The 20,357-nt window shown below is 58.8% G+C and overlaps 1 protein-coding gene across 5 annotated transcripts; it reads right to left on the reverse strand.

The window, feature by feature from the left end:
- Nucleotides 1–973: 973 nt before the first annotated feature.
- GAA (alpha glucosidase) lies at nucleotides 974–20,151 on the reverse strand. Of its 5 annotated transcripts, none has more exons than XM_004040853.5 (21): nucleotides 19,340–20,151; nucleotides 19,075–19,154; nucleotides 15,843–16,420; nucleotides 15,081–15,226; nucleotides 13,100–13,265; nucleotides 12,919–13,015; nucleotides 12,408–12,527; nucleotides 12,211–12,329; nucleotides 11,990–12,121; nucleotides 10,773–10,883; nucleotides 9,987–10,100; nucleotides 9,802–9,886; nucleotides 8,727–8,844; nucleotides 8,116–8,249; nucleotides 7,824–7,975; nucleotides 7,485–7,633; nucleotides 3,740–3,881; nucleotides 3,100–3,249; nucleotides 2,492–2,656; nucleotides 2,044–2,196; nucleotides 974–1,577 (listed from the first exon to the last, which is right to left on the reverse strand). In XM_004040853.5, exons 3-21 carry the CDS (start codon nucleotides 16,386–16,388, stop codon nucleotides 1,518–1,520), a joined length of 2,859 nt encoding a protein of 952 aa, XP_004040901.5. In that variant the 5' UTR covers nucleotides 16,389–16,420; nucleotides 19,075–19,154; nucleotides 19,340–20,151; the 3' UTR covers nucleotides 974–1,517. The 5 variants fall into 5 exon arrangements, with proteins under 5 accessions (XP_004040901.5, XP_018883369.4, XP_018883370.4 ...); XM_019027824.4 differs by having other exon boundaries at nucleotides 19,040–19,154; nucleotides 19,340–19,470; XM_019027825.4 differs by lacking the exon at nucleotides 19,075–19,154.
- Nucleotides 20,152–20,357: the final 206 nt, after the last annotated feature.

Raw genomic sequence — 20,357 nt, forward strand, 5'->3', positions numbered from 1 at the left:
TGGGGACAGATTTCTGGCCTCTGCCTAAAGTCTTAGGCCCCACTGTTGGAAAGCCCCTTCCTTGCAGGGTCCTGTGGTCTACACAGCCCTGGGGGCCACACTCCCACCACATGCCTGACACCCACTGGACATTCCCCAGTCACCTTAGAGATGGGGGAGGCAGGAGTGTGAGGATGAATGGGGAGAGGAGGTGAGGAGGGGAGAGGGGGTGAGGTGGGGTAGGGAGGGGAGGTCCGGTGAGGAGGGGAGGAGGGGAGGGGAGGTGGCGTGGGGAGGGGAAGAGAGATGACATAGGGAGGGGAGGTGAAGTGGGATGGGGACAGGAGGTTGGGAGGGGAGGAGAGGTGACATGGGAAGGGGAGGTCAGGTGAGGAGGGGAGGTGAGGAGGGGAGGGGAAGGGAGGTGGGGTGGGAGGGGAGGTGGGGAGGGGAGGGGAGGTGACATGGGGAGGGTAGGTGAGGAGAGGAGGGGAGGGGAGGTGAGGTGAGGAGGGGAGGGGAGGAGGGGAGGGGAGGTGAGGTGGGGTGGGGAGGGGAGGGGAGGTGGGGAGGTGACATGGGGAGGGGAGGTGAGGTGGGGAGGGGAGGTGAGGTGAGGAGGGGAGGGGAGGAGGGGAGGGGAGGTGAGGTGGGGTGGGGAGGGGAGGTGAGGTGAGATGGGACGTGAAGGTGACATGGGGACATGAGGTAGGCATGTGAGATGGGGGTATGGGACACAAAGGTGACATGCGGCTTTAGGTGATGCGGGGACATGAGGTGACGGGATGTGAGGTGAGATGGGGACAGGACATGAGGTGATGTCAGGCCTCATGACATGGGAACATGATGTGATGGATGCCGGCTTGAGACAGAGGACGGCGCACACCCACTGTGGAAATGTCTGGGGGCCTGCTGAGGACAAAGGAGCTGCCTCTGTTCCAGGGCCCCTGGATACATCCTCCCTGCCCTGAATCCCATAGAGACCCGCAGAAGCTGATTCCAAATGCCCCTTTTATTAAAAATAATTGCACTTAAGATTTAGAATCTCCCAAGTCCTGTGAATTTTCCTGAGTTCCCAGGCTTGCTCGGGGACCGGCAGGCATCCAGCCCTCTGGGCAGCCGGGCAGCGGTCGCGTTGGGGCAGAGCAGCAGGCGCGAAGCAGGAGCTCAGGTGCATACCCCACACCTCCACCTGAGCACCCCCTTCTCCGGTGCTGGGAACAGATGGAGGGGGGTGGCTAACACTACCCGCACGCCGGCAACAGGTGAGGAGGGCAAACCTTACAATCTTATTAACACAGAGCAGCCCTCCAGGGCCCCGGCCCACAGTGCGATCTAGGGAGAAACCTAGACACGTTGGGAGCCAGAGCCCCGGCCCAGGAGGTGGAAACAAGCGATGCGGCGGCTTGGGATGGTTAGTGCCCAGCTCCAGGTGACACACGCAACCCCCAGGCCCGCACACAGCTGCTGCCCGCACACAGGCTCTGCTTCCCTGGGGAACCAGCCTCCCTCTGGAGAGACTAACACACTCCGCCTGGCTAAGACCAGCTGATGAGAAACTGCTCTCCCATCAACAGCAAGACACGGATGTCCAGGACCTGGAAAAGAGAGAGCACAAATGGAGCAGCCCGAGATCCCAGCAGCAGTGAGACCCCAGCGCTCAGAAGGCGGCTCCATCTGGCCCCGAGATCCCAGCAGCAGTGAGGCCCGGCGCTCAGGGGGCAGCTCTGTCTGGCCCCGAGATGCTTCGCACCCGGTTCCTCCCCGGCAGGCGCAGGAGGACCCCGGCTCTCAGTGCGGGTCACCTTAACGCACGCCAGAAACGCGGTGCTGCTTAAACACGGCTCAGAGGTCGTCATCGTGGCCCCATCACCCACGTGTAGACACAGGAGGAGGAAAGGCACAGCCTGTGTGGCCTGACCCTTCCCACTCCTCCCCAAAGACCCCCTTGGGAGGTCCCAGCATCCTCTGTTCCCGGCATCGGTCACCAGGACGCCCAGCACCTTCTGCCCCCTGCACCACGGCTGGGGGATGCGATCCCTGTGCCACTCTGGGCCCTCTTGCCTTGGTGTCGGGGCTGTAGGTGAAGTTGGAGACAGGGACGCCGTTGGAGACGACCTGCTGGGGCGCCGTGGCCACGCCCAGGACAGTCACCTTCTGCAGCTGCAGGCCAGCTCCCTCACTGGTCACACGTACCAGCTCATTCACGATCGTGTTCTGGGCCGAGCAGAGAGAGATGAAAAGGCAGAGAATGTGGAGGTGTCAGCAGACAGCTGGGGCATGAACACCCACGAGAACAGGGACTCACGATGGCATCAGGGAGGTGACCTCCCTCTGTGTACACGAAAGGGCAGAGTGCACAGCCCCACTGCTCACTCTAGGACCCCAGGCCACCTGCTAGAGTGTCCTAGTGGCAGGTAGCCATCGTGGGACCCCCAAGCCCAGGTCCCCTCACCCCTTCTCAACCCCGAGCCGGCCCCTGCCCACCAGCCTGAGCAGCCCCAGGACTCACATTCCTGGCCAGGAAGATGACCTGTGTGTAGGCCCCTCGTTCCAGCACTTCCAGGCTCTCTCCATCGTCCCAGAACAGCTCCCCTCGGGCCTCCCCACCCTTGGTCAGGGCCACAGCCAGGGCCATGGGCTGCTGGCGGGACTCTGTGGTTGTGAGGCCAGGGCCCTGGAAAGGGAAGTACACATGATGTCATCATCCCCACCCTGGTGGAGGTGGAGGCCTCCAGGGCCCGGGAATGCTAGGCTGGGACAGCACCAGGCTGCCAGTAACTAGGATCTGCAGGAACACCTGCGGCCGCAGGGGCTGGAACCCCGTGGTGATGACCCGAGACCCTCCCCACCTCAAGTGCTATCCCACGGCTGCCCGAGGCCAGGCCCGGCAGAACCTCCACCATGCAGACCACTGAGCTCCTGCCGGCCGTGCTCCACGCCTTTGTGGGGCTGTGCCCTCCCCACCTCACTGGCCTGGCTGGCTCCTTGATAACCTACACTGCGGGGGGCGGCCCCTCAGAAGCCCCGCCTGGGCCTCTCCCCCACCATCTCCCTGTGCCTCCCCCAGCTCTGCAGTGTGCTGTCCACACCCCCACCATAGCCGCCTGGCCCAGGTACCTGCAGGGGGATGATGTACCCAGCCCGGAGGTGGACGTTGATGGTGTCCAGGGGGGCCGGCAGCGTCACCCACTGCCCCTCGCTGTGGATGGCTGGCTCACGGGGAGCTGCAGCTGGGGGTGGGAGGCTGCCAAGGGCCTCTATTGGCACCTGGAGGGAGATGTTGCTTTGAGGATTCTGGGCCGTGCCGAGGCCCCCATGCTGTCCTCAGGAACCACGCTCTCCATCTCCCGGGGCTCCACGTGGAGGCCTAGGAGGCCTGGCACAGACGGGCTGAACTGTGACTTCAGGCGCAGACTCAGGGCTCACTGTAGGTAGGGACCCTCCTGGCTACTGAGTGGGGACAGAGCCTGAGAGGCCTGCGTATGCCAGCTCAGCACAGGCACAGCCTGTGATGGCCGTGGGACTCGGCCAGGTTCTGTAAGCAGGCCTCAGTCTGCTCATCTGGGAAATGGGGATGGTGTGAGGAGCGGAGAGGCTGATGGGTGCGGAGCAGCCGGGTGGGGGCCTGGCACATGGCCGGGACTCAACACATACGTTCCTCTTTCCGCCACCTGGTCACACCAACTGGGTGGAGGGGGCAGGTGGGAGGGCTGCTCTGGTCTCCCGCCTCCCCGGGGTTTAGGGTCCCCAGACTCACCGTCTGCAGGTCGTACCATGTGCCCAAGGGGAAGTAGCCAGTCACTTCGGCCTTCCCGGCCTGGAGCACTGGGGTGATGAGCAAGGCCTCCCCCCACAGGAGCTGGTGGTCCACAGTCCAGGTGCTAGAGTCCTTGGGGAACCTGCAAGGGGGATGGGCACACAGGCATAAGGGTGATGAATGGGATGGGGCTGGCTCGTATGCCCACCCTGGGGAGGCACAGGAAGAGGCTGAATTCTGCTCTCTGGAGCTCAAGGTGCCGGAGGACTTGGAGGACTCAGGTCAGACGGGCAGGGATGATTCCAGCAGATAGAAGTCAATGCCGGAGCTGGGAGAAGCCTTCTCCCCGGACATGCCGGCAGCTGGGCTCAGGGCAGGAGTAGGGGCTTGTGCTTGAGGCACCAGGATGGACACAGCACTGGCCTCACTTTGCTCGCTCACTTATCCTCCGGTAACCAAGGCAGCGCGTGCTCGTCAGTCAAGTATTTGGAAAGTACGAAAAAGTATCAACAAAGAGAAAAGATCCCCCCAGTCCCACAACCAAAGGCAACTTGAATTAACATCTGACAAAAAGATGAATGTACACGTGCAAGCAGCTCTACGGAGGATTCTCCGTCTAACGGAGACTGTCCTGCCCTGTGACGCAGCTCTGCCCCCGTCCTGTTTCCTGCCCCCGGACGTGCAGGGGGCATCCAGTGCTCAGCTATGATCCCTGCATGGATACATTCATGGAGCATTCATGCCTTTTGAGGTGACTTCTTTAGGCCCTATTTCTATTTGTAAAATTAACGCATCAATGTGAATCTCAAAAACATTGACTGATATGTACTGTTGCTTTCCACAAATGTGCCAATTTATATTCCACCCTACTGTGTCACTGTGCTCTTGCCAGCAAGGGATAGTCTCATTTTCTCTAATGTATTCTAATTCACGGGCAAAATAAATGGTGTCTTTCTGCTTCAAAATATTTCTTGCAAAATACATTTCTTGGAGTGATGTCAGTGAAGATGGTAGAGAGTAAGCCCCTCTGAAGATCCTCTCCTCTGTGAAAACAGAAACATCGGCAAAAATGGTCAGAGTTGACATTTTTAGGACTCTTGAAACTAACCAAGGGTTTGCAGCCATCTGGGAAGCATGTATTTAACAAAACGGCTGAATCTTTGTAAGAACAGCAAGAATCCTTGGCCTAGCTAAGTGTTGACGGTGCTCCCCACCTCGCCCCAGCAAAGGCTGGGAGACTCACGGATGCCACCTGTGAAGGATATCTGACCAGTTATTGGCTGTCCACCAAGCTAGTCAAGCAGAGACTTTGGTGGCCACACACAATGAAGAACACAGACCTTATGGAATTAGCTCAAGAAAGTCACAAAACAATCAGCAATAGCAACGAGGCCTGAGGGGGATGGGGAATCTGATGACCACAGCAGCTGCGTTTAAAATGTCCAGTCTGAAACAAAAATGTATGAGACACGCAAAGAAACAAGAAAGTATGGCCCACAGATGGGGGGACAGTAGTTAATAAAAATTGTCCCTAGAGAAGCCCAGACATTGGACTTACTAGACAAAGAGTTTACGTCAGCTACTTTAAATGTGTTCAAAGAGCTCAGCGAAACCGTGTCTGAAGAACTAAAGGAAAGTGTGAGAACATGACTCACCAGATAGGGAATATCCTTCACGAGAGAAACGTAAAGGAATGAAACAGAAATTCTGGAGTTGAAAAGAGAGCAACTAAAATGAGAAGTTCACTAGAGGGGCTCAACAGCAGATGAGAACTGGTGGAAAAAAGAATCAGTGACCTTGAAGACAGGGCAATCGAGACTATGCAGTCTGAAGAACAGAAAGAAAACACAACGAGGAAGGAGTCAACAGGGCTGCAGAGACCCCTGGGCACTGTCAAGCATACCAATGTGTGGAACGGAAGTCCCAGAGTAGAAGACAGAAAGGGGCAGAAAAAATATTTTATGAAATAATGGCTGAAAAACCGCCCAAGTTTGATGAAAAACATCAATGCATACGTCCAAGAAGCTCGACAAACTCCCAGTAAGATAAACTCAGAGATCTATACCTAGACACATCATCGGGACTTCAAAGGCCAAAGACAGAGAATCTGGGAAGAGGCAAGACAGAAGCTACTCAGCAGAAACCACGGAGGCCATGGGCTGACAAGTTCAAAGTGTTCAGAGAAATGACCGCCAGCCAAGAACCCTACGTTGAGCAGAACTTTCAAAAAATGAAGGAGAAATTAAGAGACTCTGAAGTCAACAAAAACTGAGAGAATTCATCACTAGCAGAACTGCCCTACAATAAATACTAAAGAGAGTCCTTCTGCTGTAAATGAAAGATGTTAGACAAGAAGTCAAAGCCACATGAAGAAATAAAACCATGGGTAAAGGTAACTACATCAGTAAATATAAAAGGCAGACAGTGTGTATGTACTTTTTGTTTGTAACCCATTTTTCCCTCCGATTTGACTTAAAAGATAATTGAATAAGGCGGTCATTATAAATCTGCGTGGATGGGCTCATCACTTATACAGACGTGTAACAGCACAGAGGAACGAGAGGCAATGGAAACCACATAGAAGCAAAGCTTTTTTATGCTATTGAAAGCAAGTTGGCATCAGTTCCAATGAGGCTAAAATTAAGATGTTAATTGTAATCCCTAGGGCAACCACTAAAAAAAAAAAAAAAAAAAAAAGTGTAGTGACAGAAACAAGAAGGTCATTAAAATAGTAATTAAAACACAAATTGCGTTTCTTGGATTTCCTGGTGAAGAATGTGTGGATACCATTCGTATCTCCTGTTTTGCAAACAGTGTTCCTCCAATTTGGCACTTAGTCTTGGTCTTACCAACATATGAGTTCTCTATTAGGAAGAGTAGCTATTTGCCGTTTTATTGACAATGCCTTCTCTGCTGTTACAGTCCATGTTCAGAGCAGTTTTAATCTTTTTGTGTTTATATTCAGAGATTTACATTTTTTTTTCTGCTATGGTCAAATAAAGTTCACCTTTTTTTTTTTTTATTCTAAATGAAACCTTTCCCCAGAGATACACATTCACTTATCTTTTCCTGTGGAGTCTTTCACAGCTTGGTTTTTTTTTTTTGAGATGGAGTCACACAGGCTGGAGTGCAGTGGCGTGATCTCGGCTCACTGCAATCTCCTCCTCCCAGGTTCAAGGGATTCTCTGGCCTCAGCCTCCTGAGTAGCAGGGACTACAGGCGCCCACCACCATGCCCGGCTAATTTTTGTATTTTTAGTAGAGATGGGTTTCACCATGTTGGCCAGGCTGGCCTCGAACTCTTGACCTCAGGTGATCCACCCGCCTCAGCCTCCCAAAGTTCTGGGATTACAGGCGTTAGCCACCGTGCCTGGCCTCCACAGCTTGATTGTTGACATTAACTATTTAATTTATCTGGAACTTATGTTTCTATGGTATGCAAGAAAAATAAATTGACTTCTGCAAATAGTTAACTAATCACCTTACTCTCTGGGAATCCTCCCTCAACACACTGATGTGAGGGGCTGTTATTAGGAACTCCTCGTGGGTACTACGGCCTGTCTGGAGGATATTACTGGGTTTTCTTGCTGCCCTTCCCCCTTAAGCCAGGCCCAAATGTTGTCTCACTCAGCGGCAACCTGCTGGGTCCTGGGGAACACAGCCCACAGCAGGACAGGGCTGCCTGGGAGTTACGTGCCCCTCCCCCAGGGCACACATGGGCCACCGCCCCTGCCTAGGTCACTCACTCCAGGAAGAGGGGCCGGGCCACGGTCTCCCCGGCGACGTGGGCCTGGTGGAACAGCGTGTAGAGGTGGGGGAGGAGTGCGTAGCGCAGGGTGAGGGCCTTCCTCATGGCCTGCTGGGCTGGCTCGCTGAAGCTGTACGGCTCCTGGGGCTGCAGGGCAGGCGGGGGCAAAGGAAGCACTTGGGTGCTGGGGCCGCGGTCCCCTGGAGTCCCCGCCTCGGGAGAGCTGCACTTCTCAGCCACCCAGCATGGGGTGCTTCTCCAGCAGGGGTGGGATTCCCAGGGGAGAGTCTTGGGTGGGTGGGATCGCCCACCTGCCACGCCGCCACCCCCACCCTACCAGATTAAGCAGGCCGTTGTGGTTCCGCATGAAGGGGTAGAAGGCCCCCAGCTGGGTCCAGCGCACACACAGCTCCTCTGAGGTGTTGCCCAGGAAGCCGCAGACGTCGGCCCCGACCAGAGGCACCCCCAGCAGGTTAAACTGCAGGATTTCTGGGAGGGCAGAGTCGGGCTGGTCCTCAGGCTGCTGCAGCAGAGCCAGCTCAGGCCAAGTGACCCAGAGCCCCACCTGCTGAGTGGGTGGGGGTCCCCGGCTCTACTCTGCTGAGCAGCCCCTCCTGGTAGGAGCTCACCTGGCACGGAGGAGGCGAGCTGCTCCCAGGAGCTCCACACGTCCCCTGTCCAGTGGCCGGCGTATCGGCCGTGGCCAGCAAAGGTCGAGCGGGAGATCACAAATGGGCGTGTCCCCCGAGCCTTCACCAGCGCCCTGGGGTGGTGGGGGACACCGTGAGGGCTGTGTGGAGCGGGGTCACTCGGGAACCCTGTCACCAGCAGGGCAGAGCTGGGAGCAAGGAGCTTTCTGGGATGAGGCAGAGGCTGGGGAGGAGGACGGCGAGGCTACTGCCAATGTCTGCGGGCACAGTTGCCTCTGTCCGGGCCACCTGATGCCTGTAGGTGAGCCAGGACCCCCCCAGCCTCACAGGAGTCATGAGGTCCCCGCGGATGCAGACTCCCTGTCAGCATCCAGCGTCCTTCCTCTCCAAGCCCCAGGCATGAAGTGGGAAGGAGCGCTCCAGCTTCAGGCTGGGGTGCAGGCAGCGGGTGGGGAGAGCACTCAGGCCGCCAGCGGGCCCCGGGTGCTCTGGGCCTCCGCTTTTCCTCCTCCCTGAGGCCCTGCAGAGGCCCCAACCTCGTAGGACAGGCTGTGAGGGCAGAGCCCAGTGGGGCGGGACGTGGCCCTCACCTGTGGGAGGCGATGGCTTCGGTCAGGCCGTAGAGGTTGTGCAGGTTGTAGTGTGTGGAGAGAAACTGGTGGCTGGAGGCACAGATGGTGGCCGCCTGGAGGGTCCCCCCAACCACCCCTGGAAGAGGCGGGTGCTGGTTTCCAGGGAGCTTCCTCCCGGCAGGCTCCAAGGTGCCCTCCCTGCCCCCCACCTCCCGGGAGCCCCTGTGCAGGTCGCTGCCTCTTCAGGCTGGCCCTGGAGGTGCACCTGCAGCCGCTCCCCACGCCTCTGTGGGGCTGGCGTTACCCGGGAACCTGGGTAACCATCTCCACTGCTTCTAAGACAGGGCTGGGCGGGCGCTGGAGCCTGGGCTCTGCAGATCCCCAGACTTCACATCCACCGTCTCTTGGCCCATTTCAAGCACTCCCCTGCCTGTTTACCTAAGCCCAAAACCCCACCCTCTGACTGATTCTTTGCTTGGCCAAACTATAGCCTCAGGCCCCCAAATCTTCTCCCAGGCCCATCCGTGTACTTCCTTGTAAAATCCAGTTTCTGCCACTCCTGCTAAGACAGTTTGGCGAGAAGCCCCAACCTCCACCACCCCTCAGGCGATGTTTGGTCACCCTGGCCTGCCTTCAGCAAGAATCCTGCTGGGTCAGTTCAGCCAGAATCCCCCTGACCCCCATGCTTCCTCTTGGTAATTCCCACCTCTGACCCCACCCTGCTCCCTGGCTAGAAATCCACTTGACCGTGCTGCGTTCGAGTTGGGCCTGACCTCTCCCCACGGGTGGGTAGGTCTCCGCTGCATGGTCCCTGCGCCTATCGAGACGGCCCTGAGTTGAGTCGGCCTCACTGTGCTCTGGCAAGCACCTGTGAGCGGCGTCTCCTCCAGCAGGGCCTGTGCCTCTGCACCCACCCTGTCTGCACTGCTTGGCTGAGTCTCCCAGCCTGAGCCTTTCTCCTGGGGATCCCCCCCACGCCCCTTTCCCGGCTGGCCCATCTGCTTCTCAGAGATGAGGGTGCTAAGTCTCCCAGGCCAGACAAGGGAGTCTCTGATTTGATTAAGTCCCCAGGGTAGGTGGGGGGCGAGCTGACCAGGCACGTAGGGTGGGTTCTCCAGCTCATTGTTGGGGCAGCCATCCTCAGAGCCCCTGATGAAGTTGGAAGGCTCGTTCATGTCCTGCAAGAGAAGCCCTGCTGGTAGGTGACTCTGCCTAGAGTGAGGAGGGTGGGGTAGTCCCCAGAGGCCTTGGGGATGCTCAGGAGGGGGCCACACTTACAATCCACATGCCGTCGAAGGGCACCTGCTCATGGAACTCAGCCACCATGTCCTCCCACCAGGCCAGGGCTGTGGGGTTGGTGAAGTCGGGGAAGGCAGTGGACCCGGGCCATACCTGGACAACGAGAGGCTGGAGTGGGGAGACCCGGCCCCACCCAGGGCCTGCATGGAAGCCCCACTGAGCCTCAGCCTGAGCAGAGGGGCAGCCTCACTCTTAGTGGATGCCCACATTTGCAAATCTGAGAGACCTGCACCCTGGAGGTCAATGAGCAGCTCTTTCTCCACAAGGCACTGATGCGGGGCCAAGGGGCCTCAGCCCTGGGAAAACGAGGGGCCACCCCCAACACGTCCACCCAGGGGCTGGGCTGCAGAACCAGAGAGCGTCAGGGAGAAGGGCAGTAGAGACGGCCCCGTGCAAGCCCTGCCAGGCAGTCTCACATCCGCACCAGACACTCCCTAGCTGCTCCCTCAGCGGGGGCCCTGCCCGAAGGCCCCTGGGGGGGCTGGGAGGACAAGGAGGACCCTAAGGCCTCACTGAGGGTCTGCAGAGCTTGTGCCTGGGCCAGGCCCAGCTGCCCATGAAGTCAAAGGCCTGCTGATGGAAGAACTCACGGGGCCATTCCTCGTAGGAGCCACCATCGTCACGGGCCACTGTGGCCCATTCCTCTCAGCTGTCCCACTGGGCGTGATGGCTCCTCAAATCCCACCCTCTTCCTGAGCAGCTGCCGGCTCCCCCTGGCTGGAGGCCTCTGCTTTCTAACCCCCGTCCCCTGGACCCTCGCCCTACCTTCCCAATCAGCGGCTGGCCGGTCTCGTTGGTGATGAAAACCCCCCTCCGCAGACCCTCGTCGTAGGGCCTGTAGCTCCCGGCAGGGCCCGAGCTGCTGATGGCAGGATCCTGGGAAGAGGGAAACCCGTCAAGGTGAGGGTGGCCCAGAGCCCTGGCGCCAGCCACGGGGAAAACGGGAAACTGAGACAGTGAGAGGATGAGGCTGGGGATGACATCATGCGTGTGTACAGCATGCCTGCCTGTGTACCTGCACACGCCCGCCTGGAGAGGAGCCAGGGCCGGGGGAGTCAGGACCAGCTGGCAGATGAGGGGCGTGCCGGAATGGAAGCTTTACCTTTTCTTTAAACCTCTAGAGTTTCCCAAGAGTTCTACAGTAATCACTTTTCTTTTATAATTAAAAAAATGTGAGAAAGAAAAAGTCTGTGTTTCCACTCCTGCTCTTAAGGGCGACTAATGTTTGCTGCCTGCAGAAGGCAGGGATGGAAACAGGCAGCATCAGCACAGCCCCACATCTCATCTGTGCTTCCCCTGCTCAAGCGGATCTTCCGGGCAGGAACTGTTGGATCTTTTCAGCTCGCCCTGCCTCCCTCCTCCTCCTCTGGCCAGCGTGCCGGACACCAGACTCGGGCTGGACCAGCCCCCAAACTGCATCCTTCTGGCTGTGGGACTGGCTCAGGGAAGGGCCTCTTTGTGCTGGGTGACTCAAGAGTCCTGCTCTGGGACTTTTCTATGGGAGCTGATGGGAAGAAGTCTCCGCTCTGTGGTGCCAGCATGAGGGCTGGAAGCTGCCCTCACTCACGCCATCCTTTCCAGGGATTCAGAGCCAGCCTGAAGGAGAGGCACGGCCAGAAGGCACACGGAGTCACCACAGTTCCAGTGATACCCACGCCCAGGCCCACCGGGCCCTCCACTTTCCAGGACCAGGTGACATCAGCTTATCATGCCCCTGGCCTTTTGCTTTAAGGCAGTTCAAGTAACCTACATCTGATAGAACCCTGAGTAGCACCCGGCCATTTCTGGGGACCCTCAAACCCGACCTCCCTGGACAGCAGGGGCCAAGCCTGCAAACTTCTTGATATTCCCTCGATATCACAAAGACCCTCAGAAAACATCCTCGGCGACCACACAGGCACGAGGATGATGCTGCACAGAGAAGGAGCCACTGGGCACCGGGCGGCCCCCTTCCCAAAGACCCACAGTGTGGGGGCACACACCACGATCATCATGTAGCGCCGCCCGCCCTGGTGCAGCTCCTGCACCATGGCCGGGAAGTCCCGGAAGCCATCCTTGTTGAACGTGAAGTCCCTCCGGGAGTCCATGTAGTCCAGGTCGTTCCACTGGACGTCCTGCAGCCACAACACACGACCGTCTGCTGGGGCCTGAGGAGACGCATCCCGGCCAGCCCCTTGCCTCCCCTGCCACCACCCCAACTCACCAGGGGGAAGTGGGCCCTGGTCATGTTCTCCACCACCTGGCGGGTGATAGCGGTGGAGGAGTAGCCCCAGCGGCACAGGTGGAAGCCCAGGCCCCAGTATGGCGGCATGAACGGGTATCCTGCAGGCCAACGCCGACTTCATGAGGGAGGGAGGAGGGGCCTTGGGGTGGGGGCCGCGGCCAGGGAGCAGGCCCTACCCACAACTTCCAGGTACTGCTGCACGACGCTCTTGGGCTCTGGGCCCAGGAAGATGTAGACATCCAGGATCCCACCTGTCGACCTCCAGCTAAGGGCAGGGCTTGGCTGCAGGACCACATCTGGAAGGGAAGCAGCTCTGGGGTTGGGGGACAGATTCTTCACCTGGAGGGCTCTGCACCCCCAGATGGGCCAATCACAGGCGGAGAGTGAGGCTCTCTCCCCATGGGGAGCTCAGAGTGGCCTGGGGAAGCCGTGCTAAGCCTGACTCAGGAGGAACCTGGCATGGGACGGAAAGATATGTGGTGCCAGCCCACCTCCAGGCAGGGCCCCAGAACCCTCCTTAGGAGCAGAGAAGGCCAGAGTTGGGAGAGGCATCAGCCCATGGGACTCATTTCCCAGAAAACACGAGGCCCAGCACCGTGCCCAGGGCCCCTCATGCGGACCTCCAGTCTCCAGGGCAGGCAGCACGGAAGAGACCCCGGCCCGGGCGCTGGGCGGCGGGCAGCTTACCCATGGCATTGCTGTTCAGCAGGAACACCCCGTGTGCCGACCCGCCGTCCTCCAGCGCCAGGTAGAAAGGGTGAGACCCGTAGAGGTTCGCACCGGGCTGGGACATGCAGGAGACGGCGCTTCAGCACCTGCCCTCCCCAGCTTGGTGCCCCCGCCCACCGCCCGCCGCCCGCTGCTGTACCGTGGGCGCGAGGTCCCGGTTCCACAGGGTGATCCTGGTCCAGCTGGTGCTGAGCATCAGAGGACTGAGGTGCTCGGCGAGGCCTGTGACGTACTGCGAGGGCAGCGAGGTGGACAGCTGAAGGAACTGGTCCGCAAAGAACAGGGGCGCCACCGTCGTGTTCAGCCTGCGGGACAGAGGCCAGCCAGGCTTGCTCACACCCAAGGGGCCACACGAGCCCGAGAGCACCCAGAGAGCACCCCCGGGCCCTGGTGCCCTGGGAGGGCGGAGTGGCCTGGCCAGCCCTGCAGCACACTGACCCTGGGACAGGCGGCTGTGCCGAGCCCTGCAGCCCTTGGCACCCTGGCACCCTGGCACCAGCGTGATCAACTCTCAGGGCATATCAGAAGAGGCGCACCGTCTGGCTGGGCCCACACCACCCCTGAGGGGCCCCCAAGGGGCTGACCTCCAGGAACTGGCTGGTACCGGAACTGGCACACATGCCTGTCCCATGACCCCAAGCAAGGCTGGGCAGGGGCTGAACAGAACCTTTCCAGGCCTAGGAGCTTGTGGCCAAAGTCCTCCCAGATCCCAGCCCAGCCATGCCCCAGAAGGACCCCTGAGGTTTGCTGGGGGTCAAGTGCAAGGCAAACAGCACCTCCGAGAACTGAAAGCCGCAGATAAACCCGGTCCACAGGAAGATGCGTCCTCTGTTAACACAGCACAGCTAATTTCGCAGGACGGGCTCGCACCGCACCCCCCCTCCCCTGGGCAAGACTACGCTGAGTGCTTTCAAGACCGAGATCTGATGAGATGCCTGTTTGTTGTTTGTTTTTTGAGACGGGGTCTCACTCTGTCACAAGGCTGAAGTGCAGTGGCAAAATCATGGCTCACTGCAACCTCGAACCCCTGGGCTCAAGGGATCCTCTCACCTCAGCCTCCTGAGTAGCTGGGACCACAGGCATGTGCCACAATTCCCAGCTAATTTTTTATTTTTATTTTTTAAGAGATGGGGTCTTGCTATGTTGCCCAGGATGGTCTTGAACTCCTGGGCTCAAGTGACCCTCTCGCCTTGGCCTCCCAAAGTGCTGGAATTGCAGACATGAACCACCGTACCTAGCTAGATAAGATGCTTTGAGAAACTTCTCTTGGGTCTCTCTACTCAGAGGTCAGCTCAGAGAGGCCACCCCTGTCCCCTGCATCTGCACAGCTGGTTTCCAGAGTGGCCTCCCCACCCCCCACTCCTGCACAGCTGGGTTCCAGAGAGGCCACCCCTGCCCCCAACATCTGCACAGCTGGCTTCCAGAGAGGCCATCCCTGTCCCCTGCGTCTGCACAGGTGGCTTCTAGAGGGGCCCTCCCTGCCCCGTGTCTGCACAGCTGGCTTCTAGAGGGGCCCTCCCTGCCCCGTGTCTGCACAGCTGGCTTCTAGCGTGCTCTCTGCATGACCACTCCCTGACGCTGTGTCTGCATGGACTTGCTTACGGCTTCCCCTCACTGTGTGTCTGTCCCCGGGAGCAGGATCCAAACCACCCGGCACGGAGGGTCAGTGCGTGAACACTGAGTAAATGAATGAGCAAAAAAAGAGAAACACATTTCCGAAGGCGACTTCTCTTAAGATTAAGGCAAATCCAAGTGCTGTCATTCCTGAGAGTTTTCCTGAGTTAAATGACAAGCAGGGGCTTGGTGAGTCCTGAACACGTGTTTACATGGGATTTAGATAGATCTATGTGAGCAAAAGACCCAGGGAGCGCCCTGTGAGAAACGCCCGTCGCCCTCCCTGCCGTGTGAGAAACAAACGTGTCGCCCTCCCCATCGTGTGAGAAACAAACGCGTGTGGCCCTCCCCGCCCTGTGAGAAACGCCCGTCGCCCCCCCCGCCATGTGAGAAACAAACGTGTCGCCCTCCCCATCGTGTGAGAAACAAACGCGTGTGGCCCTCCCCGCCGTGTGAGAAATGCGCGTCGCCCTCCCCATCGTGCTGGCACAGAGCCCAGAACTCACAGCACGCGGCCGTCCAGCTGCCGGCGCACGATCACCCCGAAGGGCTCCTCGGAGAACTCCACGCTGTAGAGTGGGGACAGTGCCCGGCTGTGGACACGTGGGGTCTCCAAGGGCACCTCGTAGCGCCTGTTAGCTGGATCTTTGATCTAGAAGAGACGGGGGTTTATTGATGTTCCCCACAGCCCCCTTACTCTCCAGAGAACAACCTGCACCCCAAGAACAGGTCAGGTCCTGGTGCAGCCACACATGGATGTGGGACCATGGGCAGCACATTCAGCCTCTCTGAGCCTCGGCTTCCTCATCTGCAGAGCCAGGAGGAGGATGCCTCCCCCAGGATGGAGGTAAAATACAGAACACCTGATAACTCTGAATTTCAGATAAACAACAAGCAGCTTTTCTAGTATAAATACATCCCAAATTTTGCATCCTTACACAAAAAAACAAAGTCATGCCTGGGGTATCTGCAATTCAGGTTTACTGGGCATCCTGTTTTCATTCGCAACCTCTGGCAGCCCTACTCTACCTGACCCACCTTTTCATAAAGATGAATGAGCCCCGAGCCCTGCTTTCTGGAGTACCTGTCACCATGGTGTCCCCACTGCTCCCCGAGGGGCGCTGCCATTGTCTGCTCACACCTCTGCTCCCAGCGAGGGCCCAGCACACAGTGGTGCAACATGCACCCCACCCTTGTGAGGTGCGTGGGTGTCGATGTCCACGCGCACCCTCTGCCCTGGCCGCCGCCCCCGCCCCTGCCCTGCCCACCGTGAAGTGGAGGCGGTTCTCAGTCTCCATCATCACGTCCAGCCGCAGGGTCAGGATGTCCTTGGGGAAGAAGGTGGGGGTGGTACGGGTCAGGGTGGCCATGTAGCCCATTTCAGAGGAGCTCAGGTTCTCCAGCTTGTAGCTGGGGTAGCTGGGTGGGAAGAAGCACCAGGGCTGCCCCATCTGGGCTCCCCGCAGCCCCTGCTTTGCAGGTATGTAGCAGCAGCCGCGGGCCTCGCACTGTTCCTGGGTGATGGCCTTGTCAGGGGCGCAATCGAAGCGGCTGTTGGGGGGGACGTCGCACTGTGTGGGCACTGCTCTGGGACGGCCGGGGTGTGCCTGGGCATCCCGGGGCCCTGGCCTGCTGGCTCCCTGCTGGTGAGCTGGGTGAGCCTCCTCCAGGACTGGGGAGGAGCCACTCAGCTCTCGGGGAACCCGCAGGAAATCATGGAGCAGGATGTGCCCCAGGAGTGCAGCGGTTGCCAAGGACACGAGGGCGTAGACGGCCAGGAGCCGGCGGGAGCAGGGCGGGTGCCTCACTCCCATGGTTGGAGATGGCCTGGACAGCTCCTACAGGCCTGTGGGAGAAGAAAGCGGGCTCAGCAGGGAGGCGGGAGGGGGGCTCTCAAAGCAGCTCTGAGACATCAACCGCGGCTGGCACTGCAGCACCCAGGCAGGTGGGGTAAGGCGGCCAGGGTGGGTGTTGCCCTGCTGTCTAGACTGGGGAGAGGGCCAGAAGGAAGGGCGAGAAAAGCTCCAGCAGGGGAGTGCAGGGCACTTGCACAGTCTGCTAAAATGTTACAAATCAAACACGCTTAGAATGTCCCCAGGAAGACCAGCAAGGCAGGTGGACACTTGAAACAGGCCAAACAGCTGTCGCCTGGGCCAGAGTGCTGTGGTGAGATCCTGGCTCACTGCAACCTCCACCTCCCAGACTCAAGCAATCCTCCCACTTCAGCCTCCTGAGTAGCTGGGACTATACGCACACACCACCGCACCCAGCTAATTTTCTGTATTTTTGTAGAGACGGGATTTTGCCATGTTACCCAGGCTGGTCTCGAACTCCTGAGCTCAAGTGATCCACCCCCCTTGGCCTTCCCAAGTGCTGGGATTTCAGGTGTGACCACGCCTGGCTGGGAGCCCCACTTCTGCATAAAGGTGCGGCTTGGTCCACTGGGTGTCAGCGGAAATGATTCTGGCAACTCATATGTCCTTAGGGGGACCCAGTACCTTCCCTTGCTCCCTTTCCTATTGACTGGTGCACGAACATACCACAGTGGGGAATCCTGGGCACCGCAGCTGAGGGTGACACTCCAGGGGTGGCAAAGCCACAAGAGAGAAAGGACTTAACCTCTGGCGACTTTGCAGATCAGAACCCCTCCCAGCCCCCGAGGTACATGGGGAAGAAACACAGTCTCTGTAACAGTGGCTGCACCTGGAGCCTCGGGTACAGACACAACAAGGATGGCACGTGCAGATGAGATATGGGGGTTCGCTTTCATTATTCTGCTGGTAAGGTTAACAAGTACCAACTACCTTTGTTTTGCTTCTCTGTACATTAATATTTTATGGCAAACATTCTATTCTGGCTCCTCCCAGGAGCAGCCGGAACCCACATGCGATTCAATATACATGGATTTCAATAGGGGAGTCCCTTTGGTGTGTGTAATACACCATGGGGAGGGCGTGGGGAAGGCTGCGAGAGCCACCGCACCTAGGCTAGTCTGACCCCAGGGAAAGGAGGAAGAAGGTGTCCTAGGAGCAAGGCCATGGGGGAGGGATGCAGAGAGGTCCTCAAACAAAAGTCAGCTATCAGAGGGGTCTGCGTCTCTGAGGAACGGGCCTTGGAGCAGAGGCAGGGAAGGATTTCAGAAAGCAGCCCCTGGCCAGTGAAGCTCCTTGGAGCAGAGGACCGTGCGACCTTCTCTGGTACTGGGAGCTGGTCACATACCAGGAAGAAGTGAACTCAGGGCCCGAGGGAGTCTGACCTGTCATGTCATGTTACAGAAGGCTTGGCTGGGAACGGCTCTGCCCCCGGCCGGACGTGGTGTTCCACTGTGGGCCACTGGTAAATTAGGGCTCTCTGGGCTGGAGGGTGAAACATTTTACCCACACTTCTGACATCAAATGTGTAGGGTTTTTCTCACACCCATCAATTCTGCAACTTTCTGGACATGGCTGGGTGTCCTACAATTCAATTCAATCCTGACACTACCTGGAGTCAGCACAGACTCCACAGGTTAAGGGCTCAGTCCCACAACACTGCCTTCACTTCAGAGGCCAATGGCAAATCCCAGGTTGTCACTTGTACTTTCGATCAACTAGTTATAAATTCAGGGGTTCCCAGGACTCCCTCTTCAGGGTCACAGAACTCAGGAAAGTGCGTTTCTTACATTTGCTGGTTTATTACAAAGGATAAAACTCAGACAGCCGTATGGAAGAGACGCGTGGGGCCTGGTGTGGGGTAGGGGCAGTGATGCTGTGCTCTCTGCTCGCACCACCCTCCAGTGCCTTGGTGTGTTCCACAACCCGGCGGGAAGCCCTCTGATCCCTGTGGGTTCTTAGGGGGTTCCATTGTGCAGGCATGGTTGACTAAGCCACTGGTGATTCACTCAATCTCCAGCCCCTCACCCCTTTTCCATCCCAACCCGTCATCAGGCCTTGGTCTTTCTGGCCATCTGCTTCCATCCTGAAGCCACCTGGTGTCCCCGGTCATCAGTCACCTCACGAGCAAAAGGCTCTCTCATCACTCGGTTTCCAAGGGTTTTAGGTGCTATGTGCCAGCAACCAGGGACAAAGACCAGAGACAGTCACCCCTGGCCTGGCCTAAGGGGGTCTTTGTGATTGAGACACTCAGATTTCAGAGCTGGCCCAGGGGCCCCCTCTCAGGCCACGGTGCTCCTCACCCCAGGGATTCAGACCCAGCCATGTGCGTCCTGCAGGAGCAGGAGAGGTGGCTCGGGTCCCGGCCAAGACTGAGCACTGACTGCGTCGATCAAAAGGGGAAAGGAAAGCCTAGAAACGGGAAGATGCAGCCTCCAGCCCCAAGCCCAGCACAGGAGGGCGGCTCCCCGTTCATCTCTAAGCTGAACTCAGATAAAGACCGGGATGACTAGAGGCCGGGGGCTCAAGCTCCGCTCAGGGGAAGAGGCTGGGGGCACGGCTAGGCAGGTTCAAACCCGCTTCTGGGATGTTACCGCCGGCAGCGCGGGGCAGACGTCAGGTGTCTCACCCGCTCCGTGCCTCACTTTCCCCGTCAGCTGCGGCACGCGCAGAGCCTCCCTCGCTGAACAACGGGCGGACGAGGAGAACCTAGAGGTGTCCAGGGTCCTTCGCGTCACGGAGGTCACTGTCCCACCTGCTGCCTCATCCCCGACCTCCACCCGCGGCCACGGCGACAACCTCAGCTTTCCCAACTGAGAGGCCGCGCGGGCAGCCGACCGCCCCACCGACCCGGCCCGCGCTCAGGGAAGCCCCGCAGCCCCGGCCCGGCTCACCTCCGCGCACGCGCGCCCTGGCCGCCCGCGGAGACTCCGGGGTCGTGCCCGGGGGCGCGCAGAGGCGGGTCACGTGACCAGCGGGAGCTCGTCGCGGGGCGGGGCCGCGGTGGGTCACGTGACGCAGCCTCCCGCGCAGGCGCCCGAGGCAAGGGTGCGCGTCCGCGCTACGCCCCCCAGTGGCGGCTCGGGCAGAGCGGGCCTGGGCGCGTCCTCGCTCTCGGAGGGGGCCTGGGGGGCGCGTCCTCGCTCTCGGAGGGGGCCTGGGGAGCGCGTCTGGCTGCGCGTCCGGCGTCCCGCGGGGAGAGGCCCACGCGTGCTGCCCGCTGCCGGTTCCTCTGGGGTCAGAGACGGGGCGAGGCCCCCGCTGGCGCAGTCCTGGCCTGGTCCCCGGTCCCCTTGGGGTCGGATATGGAGCGAGGCGCCACTGGCGCAGTCCCGGCCCGGTCCCCGTGGGGTCGGAGATGGGGCGTGGCCCCCGCTGCCCCGGCCTGGGTCCCCGCAGCTCGTAGGGCTTTGTAAGGGGCTGGAGCCCAGCCGCGCCTTGCGCCCAGGGATTCCTCCTGCCAACGCGTCCCGAGGGCATCATCGGAAAGGCGGCCAAAGGCGCTCAGCGCCAAGTTAGAAACAGCCAACATTTGGAAAGTCCTTAAGTGTGCTCCATAACTCACAGTTATTCCAGAAAGGAGTAATCAAAACATTGTGATAACCCATAAAACTGACAATTGAGAAAACATTAAACTGACACGGGGGGAATTTTTTCATAAAATGAGCAAATGCTTACATTAAGAGGAGCACATTTTTAGATGTGAGATACAAAAAACACACAGTATAACCTTAACTTGCCTAATAAAATGTATGTGCAGAAAAATACAAAAGGAGCCACACCAAAACACAGAGGTGTTGTTCCTGGGTAGGGGCATAGGGGCATTAAAAGCCCCCTTTCCAGCTTGCAGTGAGCCGAGATCGCGCCACTGCACTCCAGCCTGGGCGACAGAGCGAGACTCCGTCTCAAAAA

Source organism: Gorilla gorilla, chromosome 4, assembly GCF_029281585.2.
Source record: "Gorilla gorilla gorilla isolate KB3781 chromosome 4, NHGRI_mGorGor1-v2.1_pri, whole genome shotgun sequence".
NCBI classification, from domain to species: Eukaryota; Metazoa; Chordata; class Mammalia; order Primates; family Hominidae; genus Gorilla; species Gorilla gorilla.